This window comes from Ascaphus truei, unplaced genomic scaffold (genome assembly GCF_040206685.1).
Source record: "Ascaphus truei isolate aAscTru1 unplaced genomic scaffold, aAscTru1.hap1 HAP1_SCAFFOLD_1323, whole genome shotgun sequence".
NCBI lineage: Eukaryota > Metazoa > Chordata > Amphibia > Anura > Ascaphidae > Ascaphus > Ascaphus truei.
The window spans coordinates 903-24,601 of record NW_027454200.1 but is presented as its reverse complement, the minus strand read 5'-3'; the positions used below and the strand labels follow the sequence as shown (position 1 = coordinate 24,601).

The 23,699-nt window shown below is 54.5% G+C and overlaps 1 protein-coding gene across 1 annotated transcript in view; it reads right to left on the bottom strand.

Moving 5' to 3' along the window:
• The window catches only part of LOC142475673 (multiple epidermal growth factor-like domains protein 8), a gene marked incomplete at its 3' end in the record, with an annotated part of 91,102 nt that extends 67,725 nt beyond the window's left edge, over positions 1-23,377 (bottom strand). Inside the window, exons 1-5 of the mRNA XM_075581448.1 lie at positions 23,152-23,377; positions 22,938-23,056; positions 9,720-9,851; positions 7,755-7,868; positions 2,857-3,108 (exon numbers count right to left, since the gene is read on the bottom strand). Of these exons, the coding sequence (XP_075437563.1) occupies positions 2,857-3,108; positions 7,755-7,846 (344 nt within the window). The remainder of the gene's footprint in view (positions 1-2,856; positions 3,109-7,754; positions 7,869-9,719; positions 9,852-22,937; positions 23,057-23,151) is intronic.
• Positions 23,378-23,699: the final 322 nt, after the last annotated feature.

Sequence of the window (23,699 nt, the reverse complement as noted above, 5' to 3'; positions counted from 1 at the left end):
TCGCACCGTCACACCCCGGCCTCGTGCTGCCTGCAGAGCGTCGCACCCCGGCATCGTGCTGCCTTCAGAGCGTCGCACCGTCACACCCCGGCCTCGTGCTGCCTGCAGAGCGTCGCACCGTCACACCCCGGCCTCGTGCTGCCTGCAGAGCGTCGCACCGTCACACCCCGGCCTCGTACTGCCTGCAGAGCATCGCACTGTTACACCCCGGCCTCGTGCTGCCTGCAGAGCGTCGCACCGTCACACCCCGGCCTCGTGCTGCCTGCAGAGCGTCGCACCGTCACACCCCGGCCTCGTGCTGCCTGCAGAGCGTCGCACCCCGGCCTCGTGCAGCCTGCAGAGCGTCGCACCGTCACACCCCGGCCTCGTGCTGCCTGCAGAGCGTCGCACCCCGGCCTCGTGCAGCCTGCAGAGCGTCGCACCGTCACACCCCGGCCTCGTGCTGCCTGCAGAGCGTCGCACCGTCACACCCCGGCCTCGTGCTGCCTGCAGAGCGTCGCACCGTCACACCCCGGCCTCGTGCTGCCTGCAGAGCGTCGCACCGTCACACCCCGGCCTCGTGCTGCCTGCAGAGCGTCGCACCGTCACACCCCGGCCTCGTGCTGCCTGCAGAGCGTCGCACCGTCACACCCCGGCCTCGTGCTGCCTGCAGAGCGTCGCACCGTCACACCCCGGCCTCGTGCTGCCTGCAGAGCGTCGCACCGTCACACCCCGGCCTCGTGCTGCCTGCAGAGCGTCGCACCGTCACACCCCGGCCTCGTGCTGCCTGCAGAGCGTCGCACCGTCACACCCCGGCCTCGTGCTGCCTGCAGAGCGTCGCACCGTCACACCCCGGCCTCGTGCTGCCTGCAGAGCGTCGCACCGTCACACCCCGGCCTCGTGCTGCCTGCAGAGCGTCGCACCGTCACACCCCGGCCTCGTGCTGCCTGCAGAGCGTCACACCCCGGCCTCGTGCAGCCTGCAGAGCGTCGCACCGTCACACCCCGGCCTCGTGCTGCCTGCAGAGCGTCGCACCGTCACACCCCGGCCTCGTGCTGCCTGCAGAGCATCGCACCCCGGCATCGTGCTGCCTGCAGAGCGTCGCACCGTCACACCCCGGCCTCGTGCTCCTGCAGAGCGTCACACCCCGGCCTCGTGCTGCCTGCAGAGCGTCGCACCGTCACACCCCGGCCTCGTGCTGCCTGCAGAGCGTCGCACCCCGGCCTCGTGCTGCCTGCAGAGCGTCGCACCGTCACACCCCGGCCTCGTGCTGCCTGCAGAGCGTCGCACCGTCACACCCCGGCCTCGTGCTGCCTGCAGAGCGTCACACCCCGGCCTCGTGCTGCCTGCAGAGCGTCGCACCCCGGCCTCGTGCTGCCTGCAGAGCGTCGCACCGTCACACCCCGGCCTCGTGCTGCCTGCAGAGCGTCACACCCCGGCCTCGTGCTGCCTGCAGAGCGTCGCACCGTCACACCCCGGCCTCGTGCTGCCTGCAGAGCGTCGCACCCCGGCATCGTGCTGCCTGCAGAGCGTCGCACCGTCACACCCCGGCCTCGTGCTGCCTGCAGAGCGTCGCACCGTCACACCCCGGCCTCGTGCTGCCTGCAGAGCGTCGCACCGTCAAACCCCGGCCTCGTGCTGCCTGCAGAGCGTCGCACCCCGGCCTCGTGATGCCTGCAGAGCGTCGCACCGTTACACCCCGGCCTCGTGCTGCCTGCAGAGCGTCGCACCGTCACACCCCGGCCTCGTGCTGCCTGCAGAGCGTCGCACCGTCACACCCCGGCCTCGTGCTGCCTGCAGAGCGTCACACCCCGGCCTCGTGCAGCCTGCAGAGCGTCGCACCGTCACACCCCGGCCTCGTGCTGCCTGCAGAGCGTCGCACCGTCACACCCCGGCCTCGTGCTGCCTGCAGAGCATCGCACCCCGGCCTCGTGCTGTCTGCAGAGTATCGCACCGTTACACCCCGGCCTCGTGCTGCCTGCAGAGCGTCGCACCGTTACACCCCTGCCGCGTACCTCCTGCAGAGCGTCGCACCGTTACACCCCTGCGTACAGCCTGCAGAGCGTCGCACCGTTACACCCCTCGTACCCCCTGCAGAGTATCGCACCGTTACACCCCGGCCTCGTGCTGCCTGCAGAACGTCGCACCGTTACACCCCGGCCTCGTGCTGCCTGCAGAGCGTCGCACCGTCACACCCCGGCCTCGTGCTGCCTGCAGAGCGTCGCACCGTTACACCCCGGCCTCGTGCTGCCTGCAGAGTATCGCACCGTTACACCCCTGCCGCGTACCGCCTGCAGAGCGTCGCACCGTTACACCCCTGCCGCGTACCCCCTGCAGAGCGTCGCACCGTTACACCCCTCGTACCCCCTGCAGAGCGTCGCACCGTTACACCCCTCGTACCCCCTGCAGAGCGTCACACCGTTACACCCCTCGTACCCCCTGCAGAGCGTCACACCGTTACACCCCTCGTACCCCCTGCAGAGCGTCGCACCGTTACACCCCTCGTACCCCCTGCAGAGCGTCGCACCGTTACACCCCTCGTACCCCCTGCAGAGCGTTGCACCGTTACACCCCTCGTACCCCCTGCAGAGCGTCGCACCGTTACACCCCTCGTACCCCCTGCAGAGCGTCACACCGTTACACCCCTCGTACCCCCTGCAGAGCGTCGCACCGTTACACCCCTCGTACCCCCTGCAGAGCGTCGCACCGTTACACCCCTCGTACCCCCTGCAGAGCATCGCACACACTCACGTTTGGTTGCAGTGCGTCACGCCGTCCCCCATGTACCCCCTGCAGAGCATCGCACACACTCACGTTTGGTTGCAGTGCGTCACGCCGTCCCCCATGTACCCCCTGCAGAGCATCGCACACACTCACGTTTGGTTGCAGTGCGTCACGCCGTCCCCCATGTACCCCCGCTCACAGTGACACTCGTAGGAGTCGGGCGTGTTCCTGCAGGTGGCATGTGGGTGACACGTGGCCATCCCCAGCCGGCACTCGTCCACGTCTGGGCACGCGGCGTATGACCACTGCGCTGGCTCTCTCACCGCGGCGAGTCCGGACTGAGCGAGCGCCAGAGCGCAGCCAGGATACCTCCCGCGCAGGCCGGAGAAATCCCCGGAGAAGCACCTGGGGGGGGGGGGGGGGGGGGGGAGAGTCAGAGAGAGGGGGACACGCTGAGCGTGGGCGGCAGAGAAAGGGGGGACGCTGAGCGCAGGCCGGAGAAATCCCCGGAGAAGCACCTGGGGGGGGGGGGGGAGAGTCAGAGAGAGGGGGACACGCTGAGCGTGGGCGGCAGAGAGAGGGGGGACGCTGAGCGCAGGCCGGAGAAATCGCCGGAGAAGCACCTGGGGGGGAAGAGTCAGAGAGAGGGGGGACGCTGAGCGCAGGCCGGAGAAATCCCCGGAGAAGCACCTGGGGGGGGGGGGGGGGGGAGAGTCAGAGAGAGGGGGACACGCTGAGCGTGGGCGGCAGAGAGAGGGGGGACGCTGAGCGCAGGCCGGAGAAATCCCCGGAGAAGCACCTGGGGGGGAAGAGTCAGAGAGAGGGGGACATGAGCGTGGGCGGCAGAGAGAGGGGGGATGCTGAGCGCAGGCCGGAGAAATCCCCGGAGAAGCACCTGGGGGGGAAGAGTCAGAGAGAGGGGGACAAGCTGAGCGCAGGCCGGAGAAATCCCCGGAGAAGCACCTGGGGGGGGGGAGGGGGAGAGTCAGAGAGAGGGGGGCACGCTGAGCGTGGGCGGCAAAGAAAGGGGGGACGCTGAGTGCAGGCCGGAGAAATCCCCGGAGAAGCACCTGGGGGGGGGGTGAGAGTCAGAGAGAGGGGGACACGCTGAGCGTGGGCGGCAGAGAGAGGGGGGACGCTGAGCGCAGGCCGGAGAAATCGCCGGAGAAGCACCTGGGGGGGAAGAGTCAGAGAGAGGGGGGACGCTGAGCGCAGGCCGGAGAAATCGCCGGAGAAGCACCTGGGGGGGAAGAGTCAGAGAGAGGGGGACACGCTGAGCGCAGGCGGCAGAGATAGGGGGGACGCTGAGCGGAGGCGGCAGAAAGAGGGGGGGACGCGCTAGGCTCAGGCGGCAGAGAGGGGGACGAAAAAGAGAATAGCCCTCTAAATTAACTGTCCAGCCATGAGTTTCATCCCACCATGTTTCAGTAATGCCTTTGATATCATACTGCTCCCCTGCAGCTATTAATTCAAGCTCCCCCATTTTATCTGTCAGGCTTCTTGCATTAGCAAGCATGCATTCCAGTTTTTTTTCAGCCTGTACTATTATCTTATCTGCTCCTTCCTTTCTGCGCCCACTTGGTTTAGTCTTTAGAAGTTTTCTAGTATTATCTGTATGTACTGTGGGTGTCTAACTGCTTGTCAAACTTGCACTTGCCCCCATTCTACCTCCATACCCCCTTGTATCCTCATCTATTCCATTTAGTTCATTATCTGTTTCATTCCCCTCCCCCTCCATCCTAGTTTAAAATCTCCTCCAACCTTTTTAGCATCTCCTCCCTAGCACAGAAGATCCCTCTTCATTGAGGTGCAATCTGTCCCTAGAATATAGATGGCACCTCTCAGAAAAGGAGTCCCAGTGCTCTAAAAACCCAAACCCCTCCTTCCTGCAGCACTTTCTTAGCCATGCATTAACCTCCCTGATCTCTGACTGTCTCCCTGCAGTAGCGCATGGCACTGGTAGTATTTCAGAAAATACTACCTTGGAGGTCCTTGCCTTAAGCTTTTGGCCTAGATCCCTGTAATCATTTTTTAGGACCCTCCATCTTTCTCTAACTTTGTCATTGGTGCCAACGTGTACCAAGACCGCCGGGTCAATCCCAGCTGACCCCCCAACAATCTGTCTACCCAATCCGCAATGTGCCGAACCCGAGCACCCGGGAGACAACAAACTGTTCGGTTCATGCGGTCCCGGCAACAGATTGCCCTATCTACCTTCCTAATAATGGAGTCCCCTACCACCACAATCTTTCTTTGTATCTGAGCATCCTGAGTCCCCACTGTGCTGGAGGAACTATTCCCCTGGCTGCTAGAGGAATTAGTCTCCCCCAGCCTTGCCATTTCTGCCCCAACATTCCCAATATCTTCACTCAACATGGCAAATCTATTGGGATGTGTCAGCTCAGAAACGACATGCCTCTCCCTATTTGCCCCTGCTTCCCCTTCTAACTGTCACCCAGCTACCTACCTGCTCCTCACTACTAGCAACCAAGCTACCTACCTGCTCCTCATTAACAGCGCCACCATCTGCACCACTAGTCGAAGCAAGGGCCTGCTCAGTGAGCTCTAATTCCCTTTCAAGATTGCCAATGTCCCTCAATATTGCAAGTTGCCTCTTCAGATCAGCAATATCTGATTCTAAAGAGACCCCCCGCTCACACTTTTCACAGTGGTCTGCTCCTTGGAACAGCTGCTCCAAGTGCACATACATGTGGCAAGATGTGCATTGAGTGGCATTTTCAATCCTGCTCATTCTAGCAACTATGAAGTGTAGAAGTACTAACAGAAAACTGTACTTCAATAAACTATACGTTGTTTAACCGCTTCCTTGTTCAAACTGCTTCTGGTTCTAACTGCACACATTTTAAACAACCAGCACTGCTTCTGGTTCTAACTGCACACACTTTAACCAACCAGCACTTCAAATCAACCACACAGATCAGTCAGTACACGCAAGCTCAGGATTGCCTCTGTTTAAATAGGGACACCCACCAGGTGTGTTAAGTTATCAATTAACTAACCCCACCCACTGCAGGTATGTTAGGTCAGCCAATTAACCAACCACACCCACTGTCTCAGGCAGGAGAAAGGGAAAAAAAAGTTACAGGCTTCAGATTACAGCACACTTTAAAAATAGATTAACCCACTGCACACTCCCCCAAAACAGCCACCCCTGCTAGTATACCCAATACTTCCCTTTCCTTCTGGTTCTAACTGCACACACTTTAACCAACCAGCACTTCAAATCAACCACAGAGATCAGTCAGTACATGCTGAAAGTGTGAAAAGTGTAAGCCCATAACTCCTGTTCTGTGAGTACTAGAGGGCTGGGATTTTGGTCGCATGTAGTCACTGTTCCGGCATGACTGCATGGCCATTTCCAGCCCTCTCCGATCAATCAGATGGAGTATGGGCAAATATGAAAATTATAAATTTCCCCATTGACTTCAATGGCGGAGTTGCGCCATTGAAAGCCTATAGCGGCGGAGCCCATTGATTTCAATGGAAGAGTGAAATGCAGAGATTTCTTTTAGCTTATAGTGGAGAATCCTGCATTAAAGTTAATAGGAGATTGTAACAGATTTTTGGTATCTCCGGTTCTGGGGGTCGTGGAAGGCTGATAATTGGCCACTATGGCAAGGGTCCTCCGGCATGAGGACCTGGCAAATTTCAGACCACTCAGACCCACAGAACGGATAATTTTAATATGTGTAGATATTAAAGAATGTATTGTATTTTGGGTCTGGTAGAAAAACCCAGAGCCCATATGGTATGTTAATGCTCAGGGGGGAGACAAGTGGTGTACAATAAACCCCTGATCAAAGGCTCCCCCACCCTGCTTGTGTATGCTAGCACAAAGGAAAGCAGGACGTGGGTACTTAATGATAAGTGTTGTGTTTCACACCTTGGGACAAAGGGTTTCCTGTCCCAAGCAGACTTTCAGACGCCAGTCTTGTGGGAGGGGGGCTAGGGAAATAAGCCCCTGATTAGAATAATACCCACCCAGTGGGCAGGTATTACTGTGCCTCTCAAGTGAGATGGCAAGGAGGGATTGGGTGCAGATAATTGTCCTCCAATGACTTGCACTCAATGCCAGGGTATATGAGTGAAACTCCATATAAACGAGTGTAAGCTCTATGCCCAGTGTCTTTCGTGCTTTTTCGTGATGTCTTCATCTGAACCTGTATTGCGGAATGAATTGCCAATCCAGTACCTGATTGCTTCATTGTCCAACCCTTAAGTAAGTGTCCATTTCTTGTCTGTTATTTGTATTATCTTGTGTGTTCTCCTTCTTTAAGGAATAAACTATATTTATTATATCTAAGTCGTGTTCAATTCAACCCAGATATTTTGGTGTATATTATACCCTGTCACAAGCTACCGTGACAGCGTGGGCGGCAGAGAGAAGGGTGGGACACGCAGGGCGTGGATGGCATAGAGAGAAGGGGACACGCTGGGCGCAGGCAGCAGAGAGAGGGGGGACACACTGTAATATGCAACACCACGCCCGCATTGTACGAGCGTTAGAAGTGGAGTGACCTGAGCGCGCCAACGCCATCCCCAGCGGATTTACGGGGTTTGCTCTCAGCCAATCCCAGATTTCAGGCTCTGGATTGAATTTGCGATACAAATCTCACACACAGTCACACACACACACAGACAGTCACACAGACAGTCACACAGACAGTCACACACACAGTCACACACACAGTCACACACACAGTCACACACAGACAGTCACACACACAGACAGTCACACACACAGTCACACACACAGACAGTCACACACACAGACAGTCACACACACAGACAGTCACACACACAGACAGTCACACACACAGACAGTCACACACACAGACAGTCACACACACAGACAGTCACACACACGCAGTCACACAAACACAGACAGTCACACAGACGCATAGAAAGACAGACAGACGCACACACAGACACACACACACACAGACAGACAGACAGACACACACACAGACAGACACGCTGACGCACAGACACACACACAAACACAGACACACGTGTGCACGGACCCTCACCTTCCGAGTGTGGGGTTATCCATGTTCCCGCACCAGCCGCACTCAAAGTTCTGCAGACAGTCACGACATGTGTTAAACCTGGAACAGTCCATGCACTGCGGGACGGAGTGCACACTGAGGGAGAGAAAGTGAGTGCACACTGAGGTAGAGAGACAGAGAGTGCACACGGAGGGAGATAGAGTGAGTGCACACTGAGGGAGAGAGAGTGAGTGCACACTGAGGTAGAGACAGAGAGTGCACACGGAGGGAGAGAGAGTGAGTGCACACTGAGGGAGATATAGTGAGTGCACACTGAGGGAGATATAGTGAGTGCACACTGAGGGAGAGAGAGTGAGTGCACACTGAGGTAGAGAGACAGAGAGTGCACACTGAGGGAGAGAGAGTGAGTGCACACTGAGGTAGAGAGAGTGAGTGCACACTGAGGGAGAGAGACTGAGTGCACACTGAGGGAGAGAGAGTGAGTGCACACTGAGGTAGAGAGAGAGTGAGTGCACAATGAGGTAGAGAGACAGAGAGTGCACACAGAGGGAGAGAGACAGAGAGTGCACACGGAGGGAGAGAGAGACAGAGAGTGCACATTGAGGGAGAGGGACAGAGAGTGCACACTGAGGGAGAGAGAGAGAGTGCACACTGAGGGAGAGGGACAGAGAGTGTACACTGAGGGAGAGAGAGTGCACAATGAGGGAGAGACAGTGCACACTGAGGAAGAGAGAGTGCACACTGAGGGAGAGAGAGTGAGTGCACACTGAGGGAGAGAGTGAGTGCACACTGAGGGAGAGACAGAGAGTGCACACGGAGGGAGAGAGACAGAGAGTGCACACGGAGGGAGAGAGTGTGCACGCTGAGGGAGAGAGTGAGTGCACACTGAGGGAGAGAGACAGAGAGTGCACAATGTGGGAGAGAGACAGAGAGTGCACACTGAGGGAGAGAAACAGAGAGTGCACACTGAGGGAGAGAGAGTGAGTGTACACTGAGGTAGGGAGAGTGCACACTAAGGGAGAGTGCACACTAAGGGAGAGAGAGTGCACACTGAGGGAGAGAGAGTGCACACTGAGGGAGAGAGTGAGTGCACACTGAGGGAGAGTGAGTGCACACTGAGGGAGAGAGAGTGAGTGCACACTGAGGGAGAGAGACAGAGAGAGTGCACATGGAGGGAGAGACTGAGACCCCCTGTGCGGCCCCTCCCGAGACCCCCTGTGCGGCCCCTCCCGAGACCCCCTGTGCGGCCCATCCTGAGACCCTCTGTGTGCGGCCCCTCCCGAGACCCTCTGTGCAGCCCCTCCCGAGACCCTCTGTGTGGCCCCTCCCGAGACCCCCTGCTTGCGGCCCCTCCCGAGACCCTGTGCGGCCCCTCCCGAGACCCCCTGTGCGGCCCCTCCCGAGACCCTGTGTGCGGCCCCTCTTGAGACCCTGCGTGCGGCCCCTCCCGAGACAACCTGTGCGGCCCCTCTCGAGACCCCCTGTGCGGCCCCTCCCGAGACCCCCTGTGCGGCCCCTCCCGAGACCCTCTGTGTGCGGCCCCTCCCGAGACCATTTGTGCGGCCCCTCCCGAGACCCCCTGCGTGCGGCCCCTCCCGAGACCCCCTGTACGGCCCCTCCCGAGACCTCCTGTGCGGCCCCTCCCGAGACCCCCTGTGCGCTGCCCCTCCCGAGACCCCCTGTGCGGCCCCTCCCGAGACCCTGTGTGCGGCCCCTCCCGAGACCCCCTGTGCGGCCCCTCCCGAAACCCCCTGTGCGGCCCCTCCCGAGACAACCTGTGCAGCCCCTCCCGAGACCCCCTGTGCGGCCCCTCCCGAGACCCCCTGTGCGGCCCCTCCCGAGACAACCTGTGCAGCCCCTCCCGAGACAACCTGTGCAGCCCCTCCCGAGACCCTGTATGGCCCCTCCCGAGATCCCCTGTGCGGCCCCTCCCGAGACCCTGTATGGCCCCTCCCGAGATCCCCTGTGTGCGGCTCCCACACCTACCTGTCATACCAATCACGACAGTCACCGAATGGATACTTTGCCAGATATGCTGCAAAATAAAAGCAGCTTCCCGTAGACTGACACCAGGCACAGTGACTGGAGTTAGAGAGACACTCGGAGCAGCTCCGGCGCCTGTAACATATACACACCATGTAATATACACCCGGAGCAGCTCCAGCGCCTGTAACATATACACACAATGTAATATACACCCGGAACACCTACGGCGCCTGTAACATATACACACAATGTAATATACACTCGGAGCAGCTCCGCCGCCTGTAACATATACACACCATGTAATATACACTCGGAGCAGCTCCGGCGCCTGTAATATATACACACAATGTAATATACACTCGGAGCAGCTCCGGCGCCTGTAACATATACACACAATGTAATATACACTCGGAGCAGCTCCGGCGCCTGTAACATATACACACAATGTAATATACACTCGGAGCAGCTCCGGCGCCTGTAACATATACACACCATGTAATATACACTCGGAGCAGCTCCGGCGCCTGTAACATATACACACAATGTAATATACACTGGGAGCAGCTCCGGCACCTGTAACATATACACACAATGTAATATACACTCGGAGCAGCTCCGGCGCCTGTAACATATACACACAATGTAATATAAACTCGGAGCAGCTCCGGCGCCTGTAACATATACACACCATGTAATATACACTCGGAGCAGCTCCGGCGCCTGTAACATATACACACCATGTAATATACACTCGGAGCAGCTCCGGCGCCTGTAACATATACACACCATGTAATATACACTCGGAGCAGCTCCGGCGCCTGTAACATATACACACAATGTAATATACACAGGGAGCAGCTCCGGCACCTGTAACATATACACACAATGTAATATACACTCGGAGCAGCTCCGGCACCTGTAATATATACACACAATGTAATATACACTCGGAGCAGCTCCGGCGCCTGTAACATATACACACCATGTAATATACACTCGGAGCAGCTCCGGCGCCTGTAACATATACACACCATGTAATATACACTCGGAGCAGCTCCGGCGCCTGTAACATATACACGCCATGTAATATACACTCGGAGCAGCTCCGGCGCCTGTAACATATACACACCATGTAATATATACTGGGAGCAGCTCCGGCGCCTGTAATATATACACACCATGTAATATACACACGGAGCAGCTCCGGTGCCTTTAACATATACACACAATGTAATATACACTCGGAGCAGCTCCGGCGCCTGTAACATATACACACAATGTAATATACACTGGGAGCAGCTCCGGCGCCTGTAACATATACACACAATGTAATATAAACTCGGAGCAGCTCCGGCGCCTCTAACATATACATACAATGTAATATACACTGGGAGCAGCTCCGGCACCTGTAACATATACACACAATGTAATATACACTCGGAGCAGCTCCAACGCCTGTATTATATACACACAATGTAATATACACTCGGAGCAGCTGCGGCGCCTGTAACATATACACACAATGTAATATGCAACCGGAGCAGCTCCGACGCCTGTAATATATACACACAATGTTATATACACTCGGAGCAGCTCCGGCGCCTGTAACATATACACACAATGTAATATATACTCAGAGCAGCTCCGGCGCCTGTAATATATACACACAATGTAATATACACTCGGAGCAGCTCCGGCGCCTGTAACATATACACACAATGTAATATGCACTCGGAGCAGCTCCGGCGCCTGTAACATATACACACAATGTAATATACACTCGGAGCAGCTCCGGCGCCTGTAACATATACACACCATGTAATATACACTCGGAGCAGCTCCGGCGCCTGTAACATATACACACAATGTAATATACACTGGGAGCAGCTCCGGCACCTGTAACATATACACACAATGTAATATACACTCGGAGCAGCTCCGGCGCCTGTAACATATACACACAATGTAATATAAACTCGGAGCAGCTCCGGCGCCTGTAACATATACACACCATGTAATATACACTCGGAGCAGCTCCGGCGCCTGTAACATATACACACCATGTAATATACACTCGGAGCAGCTCCGGCGCCTGTAACATATACACACCATGTAATATACACTCGGAGCAGCTCCGGCGCCTGTAACATATACACACAATGTAATATACACAGGGAGCAGCTCCGGCACCTGTAACATATACACACAATGTAATATACACTCGGAGCAGCTCCGGCACCTGTAATATATACACACAATGTAATATACACTCGGAGCAGCTCCGGCGCCTGTAACATATACACACCATGTAATATACACTCGGAGCAGCTCCGGCGCCTGTAACATATACACACCATGTAATATACACTCGGAGCAGCTCCGGCGCCTGTAACATATACACGCCATGTAATATACACTCGGAGCAGCTCCGGCGCCTGTAACATATACACACCATGTAATATACACTCGGAGCAGCTCCGGCGCCTGTAATATATACACACAATGTAATATACACTCGGAGCAGCTCCGGCGCCTGTAACATATACACACAATGTAATATACACTCGGAGCAGCTCCGGCGCCTGTAACATATACACACAATGTAATATACACTCGGAGCAGCTCCGGCGCCTGTAACATATACACACCATGTAATATACACTCGGAGCAGCTCCGGCGCCTGTAACATATACACACAATGTAATATACACTGGGAGCAGCTCCGGCACCTGTAACATATACACACAATGTAATATACACTCGGAGCAGCTCCGGCGCCTGTAACATATACACACAATGTAATATAAACTCGGAGCAGCTCCGGCGCCTGTAACATATACACACCATGTAATATACACTCGGAGCAGCTCCGGCGCCTGTAACATATACACACCATGTAATATACACTCGGAGCAGCTCCGGCGCCTGTAACATATACACACCATGTAATATACACTCGGAGCAGCTCCGGCGCCTGTAACATATACACACAATGTAATATACACAGGGAGCAGCTCCGGCACCTGTAACATATACACACAATGTAATATACACTCGGAGCAGCTCCGGCACCTGTAATATATACACACAATGTAATATACACTCGGAGCAGCTCCGGCGCCTGTAACATATACACACCATGTAATATACACTCGGAGCAGCTCCGGCGCCTGTAACATATACACACCATGTAATATACACTCGGAGCAGCTCCGGCGCCTGTAACATATACACGCCATGTAATATACACTCGGAGCAGCTCCGGCGCCTGTAACATATACACACCATGTAATATATACTGGGAGCAGCTCCGGCGCCTGTAATATATACACACCATGTAATATACACACGGAGCAGCTCCGGTGCCTTTAACATATACACACAATGTAATATACACTCGGAGCAGCTCCGGCGCCTGTAACATATACACACAATGTAATATACACTGGGAGCAGCTCCGGCGCCTGTAACATATACACACAATGTAATATACACTCGGAGCAGCTCCGGCACCTGTAATATATACACACAATGTAATATACACTCGGAGCAGCTCCGGCGCCTGTAACATATACACACCATGTAATATACACTCGGAGCAGCTCCGGCGCCTGTAACATATACACGCCATGTAATATACACTCGGAGCAGCTCCGGCGCCTGTAACATATACACACCATGTAATATATACTGGGAGCAGCTCCGGCGCCTGTAATATATACACACCATGTAATATACACACGGAGCAGCTCCGGTGCCTTTAACATATACACACAATGTAATATACACTCGGAGCAGCTCCGGCGCCTGTAACATATACACACAATGTAATATACACTGGGAGCAGCTCCGGCGCCTGTAACATATACACACAATGTAATATAAACTCGGAGCAGCTCCGGCGCCTCTAACATATACATACAATGTAATATACACTGGGAGCAGCTCCGGCACCTGTAACATATACACACAATGTAATATACACTCGGAGCAGCTCCAACGCCTGTATTATATACACACAATGTAATATACACTCGGAGCAGCTGCGGCGCCTGTAACATATACACACAATGTAATATGCAACCGGAGCAGCTCCGACGCCTGTAATATATACACACAATGTTATATACACTCGGAGCAGCTCCGGCGCCTGTAACATATACACACAATGTAATATATACTCAGAGCAGCTCCGGCGCCTGTAATATATACACACAATGTAATATACACTCGGAGCAGCTCCGGCGCCTGTAACATATACACACAATGTAATATGCACTCGGAGCAGCTCCGACGCCTGTAATATATACACACAATGTGATATACACTCGGAGCAGCTCCGGCGCCTGTAACATATACACACAATGTAATATACACTCGGAGCAGCTCCGGCGCCTGTAATATATACACACAATGTAATATACACTCGGAGCAGCTCCGGCGCCTGTAACATATACACACAATGTAATATACACTCGGAGCAGCTCCGGTGCCTGTAACATATACACACAATGTAATATACACTCGGAGCAGCTCCGGCGCCTGTAACATATACACACAATGTAATATGCACTCGGAGCAGCTCCGACGCCTGTAATATATACACACAATGTTATATACACTCGGAGCAGCTCCGGCGCCTGTAACATATACACACAATGTAATATACACTCGGAGCAGCTCCGGCGCCTGTAATATATACACACAATGTAATATACACTCGGAGCAGCTCCAACGCCTGTATTATATACACACAATGTAATATACACTCGGAGCAGCTGCGGCGCCTGTAACATATACACACAATGTAATATGCAACCGGAGCAGCTCCGACGCCTGTAATATATACACACAATGTTATATACACTCGGAGCAGCTCCGGCGCCTGTAACATATACACACAATGTAATATATACTCAGAGCAGCTCCGGCGCCTGTAATATATACACACAATGTAATATACACTCGGAGCAGCTCCGGCGCCTGTAACATATACACACAATGTAATATGCACTCGGAGCAGCTCCGACGCCTGTAATATATACACACAATGTGATATACACTCGGAGCAGCTCCGGCGCCTGTAACATATACACACAATGTAATATACACTCGGAGCAGCTCCGGCGCCTGTAATATATACACACAATGTAATATACACTCGGAGCAGCTCCGGCGCCTGTAACATATACACACAATGTAATATACACTCGGAGCAGCTCCGGTGCCTGTAACATATACACACAATGTAATATACACTCGGAGCAGCTCCGGCGCCTGTAACATATACACACAATGTAATATGCACTCGGAGCAGCTCCGACGCCTGTAATATATACACACAATGTTATATACACTCGGAGCAGCTCCGGCGCCTGTAACATATACAGGCATACCCCGCTTTAAGTACACTCACTTTAAGTACACTCGCGAGTAAGTACATATCGCCCAATAGGCAAACAGCAGCTCACGCATGCGCCTGTCAGCACGTCCTGATCAGCAATACCGGCTCCCTACCTGTACCGAAGCTGTGCGCAAGCGGGGAGACTATAGAGCCTGTTACAGATGCGTTATTTACATCAGTTATGCACGTATATGAGGATTGCAGTACAGTTCATGCATCGATAAGTGGGGAAAGTTAGTGCTTCACTTTAAGTACATTTTCGCTTTACATACATGCTCCGGTCCCATTGCGTACGTTAATGCGGGGTATACCTGTACACACAATGTAATATACACTCGGAGCAGCTCCGGCGCCTGTAATATATACACACAATGTAATATACACTCGGAGCAGCTCCGGCGCCTGTAACATATACACACAATGTAATATACACTCGGAGCAGCTCCGGCGCCTGTAACATATATACACAATGTACTATACACTGGGAGCAGCTCTGACGCCTGTAACATATACACACAATGTAATATACACTCGGAGCAGCTCCGGCGCCTGTAATATATACACACAATGTAATATACACTCGGAGCAGCTCCGGCGCCTGTAACATATACACACAATGTAATATACACTCGGAGCAGCTCCGGCGCCTGTAACATATACACACAATGTAATATACACTCGGAGCAGCTCCGGCGCCTGTAACATATACACACAATGTAATATACACTCGGAGCAGCTCCGGCGCCTGTAATATATACACACACAATGTAATATACACTCGGAGCAGCTCCAGCGCCTGTAACATATACACACAATGTAATATGCACTCGGAGCAGCTCCGACGCCTGTAATATATACACACAATGTTATATACACTCGGAGCAGCTCCGGCGCCTGTAACATATACACACAATGTAATATACACTCGGAGCAGCTCCGGCGCCTGTAATATATACACACAATGTAATATACACTCGGAGCAGCTCCGGCGCCTGTAACATATACACACAATGTAATATACACTCGGAGCAGCTCCGGCGCCTGTAACATATACACACAATGTAATATACTCTCGGAGCAGCTCCGGCGCCTGTAACATATACACACAATGTAATATATACTCGGAGCAGCTCCGGCGCCTGTAATATATACACACACAATGTAATATACACCCGGAGCAGCTTCAGCACCTGTAATATATACACACAATGTAATATACACTCGGAGCAGCTCCGGCGCCTCTAATATATACACACAATGTAATATACACTCGGATCAGCTCCGGCGCCTGTAATATAAACACACCATGTAATATACACTGGGAGCAGCTCCGGCGCCTGTAACATATACACACAATGTAATATACACTCGGAGCAGCTCCGGCGCCTGTAATATATACACACCATGTAATACACACTGGGAGCAGCTCCCTCGCCTGTAACATATACACACCATGTAAAATACACTGAGCAGCTCCGACGCCTGTAATATATACACACAATGTAATATACACTGGGAGCAGCTCTGGCGCCTGTAATATGTACACTGTTTACGCTTCCTGGGATAGTCCTCACACGTATGCGGGCACACTCACTGGTTACACGCCCGGGGACGGTCCTTACACGTATGCGGGCACACTCACTGGTTACACGCCCGGGGACAGTCCTCACACGTATGCGAGCACACTCACTGGTTACACGCCCGGGGACAGTTCTCACACGCGCATGCGAGCACACTCACTGGTTACACGCCCAGGGACATTCCTCACACACGCATGCGAGCACACTCACTGGTTACCCGCCCGGGGACGGTACACCCACTGGTTACACGCCCAGGGACATTCCTCACACGCGCATGCGAGCACACTCACTGGTTACCCGCCCGGGGACGGTACACCCACTGGTTACACGCCCAGGGACATTCCTCACACGCGCATGCGAGCACACTCACTGGTTACCCGCCCGGGGACGGTACACCCACTGGTTACACGCCCAGGGACATTCCTCACACGCGCATGCGAGCACACTCACTGGTTACCCGCCCGGGGACGGTACACCCACTGGTTACACGCCCAGGGACATTCCTCACACGCGCATGCGAGCACACTCACTGGTTACACGCCCGGGTACAGTCCTCACACATGCGCGTGCAAGCCCACTCACTGGTTACACGCCCGGGGACAGTCCTCACACACGTGTGTGGGCACATGTGATGGTAACAGGGTGCCAAGTGAGTAATAAAGGGGTCATCCCCATTAGGCTCCCCCTTCAACCGTCTGGGAAGTGAGGGGTTAACCAGAAATGTACGTATAATACATATGTTCCCCTGCTTCATAACCAAAAGGTACGTCCCTTGGTTATCCTATTCCCACATTTAAAGGGATTCCATGTGTTTTTATTCCCCTGCCTGAGGGAAAACTGTGTTCTATTTGATAGACGTGTACAGTATATTGGTACAATTATTGGTATTTGTACCTTTACAGTGTATGCACCAACCACATACACTGGGATCAGGTCGGGAGGGAAAGGGTTAATTGCATTTACATGTTTATTGCCCTTTGTCCCCTTTCCCGCCTTTTCAGTCTCCATTTTGCAGCCTGTCCATAGGTCGCCATTGGAGCCCCATGTAACCCTATGGAGATTTCATAGATTTGGGCCCGATACCTGAGAAGACCAGCAGGTGGCGCCGGAGAGGAGGAGCGGAGCTTCCCCATTGAAAGTGAATGGAGTAATGTATTTCAATGGGAATTCCTCAAGGCCGACCTCCGGAGACGAGCTGGCAGCCAGCGAGACCGCAAACCTCGAAAGCGGAAACAATGTCTCTGAAAGAGCTTGATCTCTCAATTGGCGTGGGAACGAGGCTTTGGTCAAGTTCACCACCAATTAGAGAGTGTAACTTTTGTTTTAGGGCACCCAGAAATAAAATTCTTTTTGCCCCTAGCCCCTAGGAACCCCCTCACTCGACCCCAACAGGGTCCGACAATTAATGGCGACGAGAAAGAGTCGCGCCGGCCATGAGGGTCCTATCATTGACCGCAATGGCGGAGAAAAGCCACGTGGCTTTTAAACACTAAGTGTAAAACAGTGGAAACTGAAAACCCATAACTCCGGTTCCGTGTGGACCAGAGGGCTGGGATTTGGCCACGATGTAGTCACTGCTCCGGCATGACTGCATGGCAATTTCCAGCTCTCTCCCCTCAACCGACCCGAGTAGGGTTAACTGTGAAAAAGGGAGTTGCCCATTGACTCCAATGGTAGCGGAGGTCCCATTGAATCCTATGGCAGCGCTGGCCCATGCATTTCCTATGGCAGCGCTGGCCCATGCATTTCCTATGGCAGCGCTGGCTCTATTGATTCCAATGGAGGTAAAAGCCGCGAGGTAAACGGCTAAGTTAAAAACGGTGAAAGAAGAAAAAAGTGAATTGCGCTCTAAAAAATGTGTTATTGTGCTCTTAGTGATATTTATAATACAAATAAGATAACCTGTTTACAATATGAGAGGTTTATGCTGCTGCGCTCGTGGTACCGCTCCACAACCAAACTAGTGCAAAAACAAAGAAAGAGACAGCGCAAAAAACCTCATTGTGCAATATTTAAACAAAATTGTATTGGTAAACTGGTGAGTATCACACGTACATCAATATAGTTAGATTTAAGCAGAACATGTTATGGACATGTTACCAATCTGTGCTCAGGGTACAGGACTTCTAGGTCAGCTGGCTTCTCACAGGTCTCGTGGAACAGCATGCACGGTACAGCAGTCGTCACCGCAGGGGAACTGCCACTCCAGATGAAGAGAACACTCCGATGCCGAGTGTCACGGTGGAAAGTCCCATCAACTGTATCCAGCCCTCTGAACACCAGCTTCAAACGCCACACGGGGCGGAGAATGATTCGGCTAGGTATGCCGCTGCAGGGAACCTCACCGTCAGCCGCTTACTCGGAGAACGCTAGACGCACATCCGTGACGTCATCGGGCGGCGTCAGCGTCGTGCGCGAGTGAGTCACTGCTTGAGGAAGCTGGAAGTCCCAAGAATGTCCCGTATAGTGCCCGCTTACAGTCGCGAGTAATTAGACAATGTATGGTATTAAAACATCCAGTATGTAGGAATAAATGAATGCGCCCTCAGTCCAACGCGTTTCGTGTTTACAACACTTCGTCAACGCGGGCACTATACGGGACATTCTTGGGACTTCCAGCTTCCTCAAGCAGTGACTCACTCGCGCACGACGCTGACGCCGCCCGATGACGTCACGGATGTGCGTCTAGCGTACTCCGAGTAAACGGCTGACGGTGAGGTTCCCTGCAGCGGCATACATAGCCGAATCATTCTCCGCCCTGTGTGGCGTTTGAAGCTGGTGTGCAGAGGGCTGGATACAGTTGATGGGACTTTCCACCGTAACACTCGGTATCGGAGTGTTCTCTTCATCTGGAGTGGCAGTTCCCCTGCGGTGACGACTGCTGTATCCTGCATGCTGTTCCACGAGACCTGTGAGAAGCCAGCTGACCTAGAAGTCCTGTACCCTGAGCACAGATTGGTAACATGTCCATAACATGTTCTGCTTAAATCTAACTATATTGATGTACGTGTGATACTCACCAGTTTACCAATACAATTTTGTTTAAATATTGCACAATGAGGTTTTTTGCGCTGTCTCTTTCTTTGTTTTTTTTAAAAACGGTGAAAACCTGAAGTCCATAACTCCAATTCTGTACGAACTAGAGAGCTGGGATTTGGCCAGCATGTAGTCACTGCTCCGGCATGACTGCATGGCAAATCCCGACCCTCTCTGAGCAACAGAACGGAGGCAGGTTAATTGTTTAGTTTGGGTTTATGCCATTGACTTCAATGGCAGAGAAATGCAGCTTCTGTAAAAGTGCATTTAAAGTCATTTATTATAACTCCGGTTCGGTGGGTCCCAGCGAGCTGAAAATTGGCCACCGTGTAGAGTCCTCTCCGGCATGAGGATCTGGCAATTTGTAGCCCGCTTGGCCCAGCCGAACGGATTATTTTAATATATATATATATATATATAATTGTGGAAGTGTACTGTGTTTGGTGTCTGGCATAAAAGCCCAGGAAAGATACTGGCTCTGCAGTTTGTTAATGTTCAGGGGGCGACTATATGTCTACAACAGGCCCCCTGATCAAAGGCTCCCCCACCCTGATTGTATATGCTAGGGCGGGGAAAAGCATGACCTGAGTAGTTCTGTAGGTGTTATAAATCACACTTGCAGACAAAGGTTTTCCTGTCCAGAGACCCAAAAGGCAGACTAGGAGACACCAATCTTTTGGGAGTGGGGCTAAGAAAATGGGCCCCTGATTAGAATAATGCCCACCCCTGTGGGCAGGTATTACCTTGCTTCCCACGTGAGCTGGCAAGGGGTAATTAATTGGGTGTAGGTAATTGGTAACCAATACCCGACACCCAATGTTAAGGGATAGGGCTTAAATCCCATATAAACGAGTGTAAGCTCTATGCCCTGTGTCTTCGTTACAACATCTGAATGATTCCCGATTGCCTGATGAATTGCCAATCCCGATCCTGGTTGCTTCATTGCCCAAACCCTAAGTGTATTCCCCAAAGTAAGTGTACATATCCAGTGTGTTATTTGTATATTCTGTGTGTTCACCTTCTTCAAGGAATAAACTTTCTTTATTATACAGTATTAAGGTCGCATTCAATTCAACCCAGTGATTTTGGTGTATATTATAACCCTGCACAAGCTCCCGTGCCAGCACACTCACTGGTTACACACCCGGGGACAGTTCTCACACGCACGTGCGAGCACACTCACTGGTTACACACCCGGGGACAGTTCTCACACGCACGTGCGAGCACACTCACTGGTTAAACGCCAGGGACAGTCCTCACACACGTATGTGGGTACACTCACTGGTTACACACCCGGGGACAGTCCTCACACACGTATGTGGGCACACTCACTGGTTACACGCCCGGGGACAGTCCTCACACATGTATGTGGGCACACTCACTGGTTACACACCCGGGGACAGTCCTCACACACGTATGTGGGCACACTCACTGGTTACACGCCCAGGGACAGTCCTCCTAACGCGCGCATGCGAGCACACTCACTGGTTACACGCCCAGGGACAGTCCTCACACGCGCGCATGCGAGCACACTCACTGGTTACACGCCCGGGGACAGTTCTCACACGCGCGTGCGAACACACTCACTGGTTACACGCCCGGGGACAGTCCTCCCACACGCGCACACTCACTGGTTACACGCCCGGGGACAGTCCTCACACACGAGCACACTCACTGGTTACACGCCCAGGGACAGTCCTCACACACGAGCACACTCACTGGTTACACGCCCGGGGACAGTCCTCACACGCGCGCATGCGAGCACACTCACTGGTTACACGCCCGGGGACAGTTCTCACACACGCGTGCGAGCACACTCACTGGTTACACGCCCGGGGACAGTTCTCACACGCGTGCGCGCACACTCACTGGTTACACGCCCGGGGACAGTCCTCACACACGTGCACACTCACTGGTTACACGCCCGGGGGCAGTCTTCACACACGTGCACACTCACTGGTTACACGCCCGAGGACAGTCTTCACACACGAGCACACTCACTGGTTACACGCCCGGGGACAGTCCTCACACGCGCGCATGCAAGCACACTCACTGGTTACACGCCCGGGGACAGTTCTCACACACGCGTGCGAGCACACTCACTGGTTACACGCCCGGGGACAGTTCTCACACGCGTGCGCGCACACTCACTGGTTACACGCCCGGGGACAGTCCTCACACACGCGCACACTCACTGGTTACACGCCCGGGGACAGTCTTCACACACGCGCACACTCACTGGTTACACGCCCGAGGACAGTCTTCACACACGAGCACACTCACTGGTTACACGCGCGCCTGCGAGCACACTCACTGGTTACACGCCCGGGGACAGTCCTCACACACACGCACACTCACTGGTTACACGCCCGGGGACAGTCCTCACACACCCGCACACTCACTGGTTACACGCCCGGGGACAGTCCTCACACACGCGCACACTCACTGGTTACACGCCCGGGGACAGTCCTCACACACGCGCACACTCACTGGTTACACGCCCGGGGACAGTCCTCACACACGCGCACACTCACTGGTTACACGCCCGGGGACAGTCCTCACACACGCGCACACTCACTGGTTACACGTCGCGCGTGCGAGCACACTCACTGGTTACACGCCAGGGGACAGTCCTCACACACGCGCACACTCACTGGTTACACGCGCGCGTGCGAGCACACTCACTGGTTACACGCCCGGGGACAGTCCTCACACACGCGCACACTCACTGGTTACACGCGCGCGTGCGAGCACACTCACTGGTTACACGCCCGGGGACAGTCCTCACCACACGCGCACACTCACTGGTTACACGCGCGCGTGCGAGCACACTCACTGGTTACACGCCCGGGGACAGTCCTCACACACGCGCACACTCACTGGTTACACGCGCGCGTGCGAGCACACTCACTGGTTACACGCCCGGGGACAGTCCTCACACACGCGCACACTCACTGGTTACACGCGCGCGTGCGAGCACACTCACTGGTTACACGCCCGGGGACAGTCCTCACACACGCGCACACTCACTGGTTACACGCGCGCGTGCGAGCACACTCACTGGTTACACGCGCGCGTGCGAGCACACTCACTGGTTACACGCGCGCGTGCGAGCACACTCACTGGTTACACGCCCGGGGACAGTCCTCACACACGCGCACACTCACTGGTTACACGCGCGCGTGCGAGCACACTCACTGGTTACACGCCCGGGGACAGTCCTCGGGGCTCCGGATGGAGCTGCTCACTCGCCCCCTGCGGCTGCACAGCGAGTCTCCTTTCTTACTGCTGTGTATCTGCCACTCACAGAATAGGTCCTGGGGGCACACAGGGCAATTATAAACACAACTGCCCGTAGGGGGGTATCACCACCACTACCCACTGCCGCAGAGATCAGCCAATCAGAACGCACCTTGCTGCAGGCCTCGCAGTCACGGTATTCCTCACACAGCTGGCAGTTGCTAGGTGACAGGATGAGAGGCGTGGCCTGGGCAGAGCTCCGCCCCCTCCCCTGCCAGGCGCTGATGACACGTGCGACTCTGCGGGCACCAACCACAGCCCTGATCTGCCAGGCAGGCCAAGCAGGAGGGGTACCCCGGGCACAGCTCAGAGCGGTGGGGCTCCAGGAAGAGGAAGGAGATCTCCTGGGGGTGCGGGGGGGGGGGGAAGAGAGAGAGGGGGGGGGGAGAGAGGGGGGGGGGGAGAGAGAGGGGGGGGGGAGAGAGGGGGGGGGGGGGAAGAGAGAGGGGGGGGGGGGGAAGAGAGAGGGGGGGGAGAGAGGGGGGGGGGGGAGAGAGGGGGGGGGAGAGGGGGGGGAGAGAGAGGGGGGGGGGAAGAGAGAGGGGGGGGAGAGAGAGGGGGGAAGAGAGAGGGGGGGGGGGGAGAGAGAGGGGGGGAGAGAGGGGGGGGAAAGATGGGGTGGTGGGGGGGGGGGCGAGGGTAGGGAGGAAAGAGGGAAAG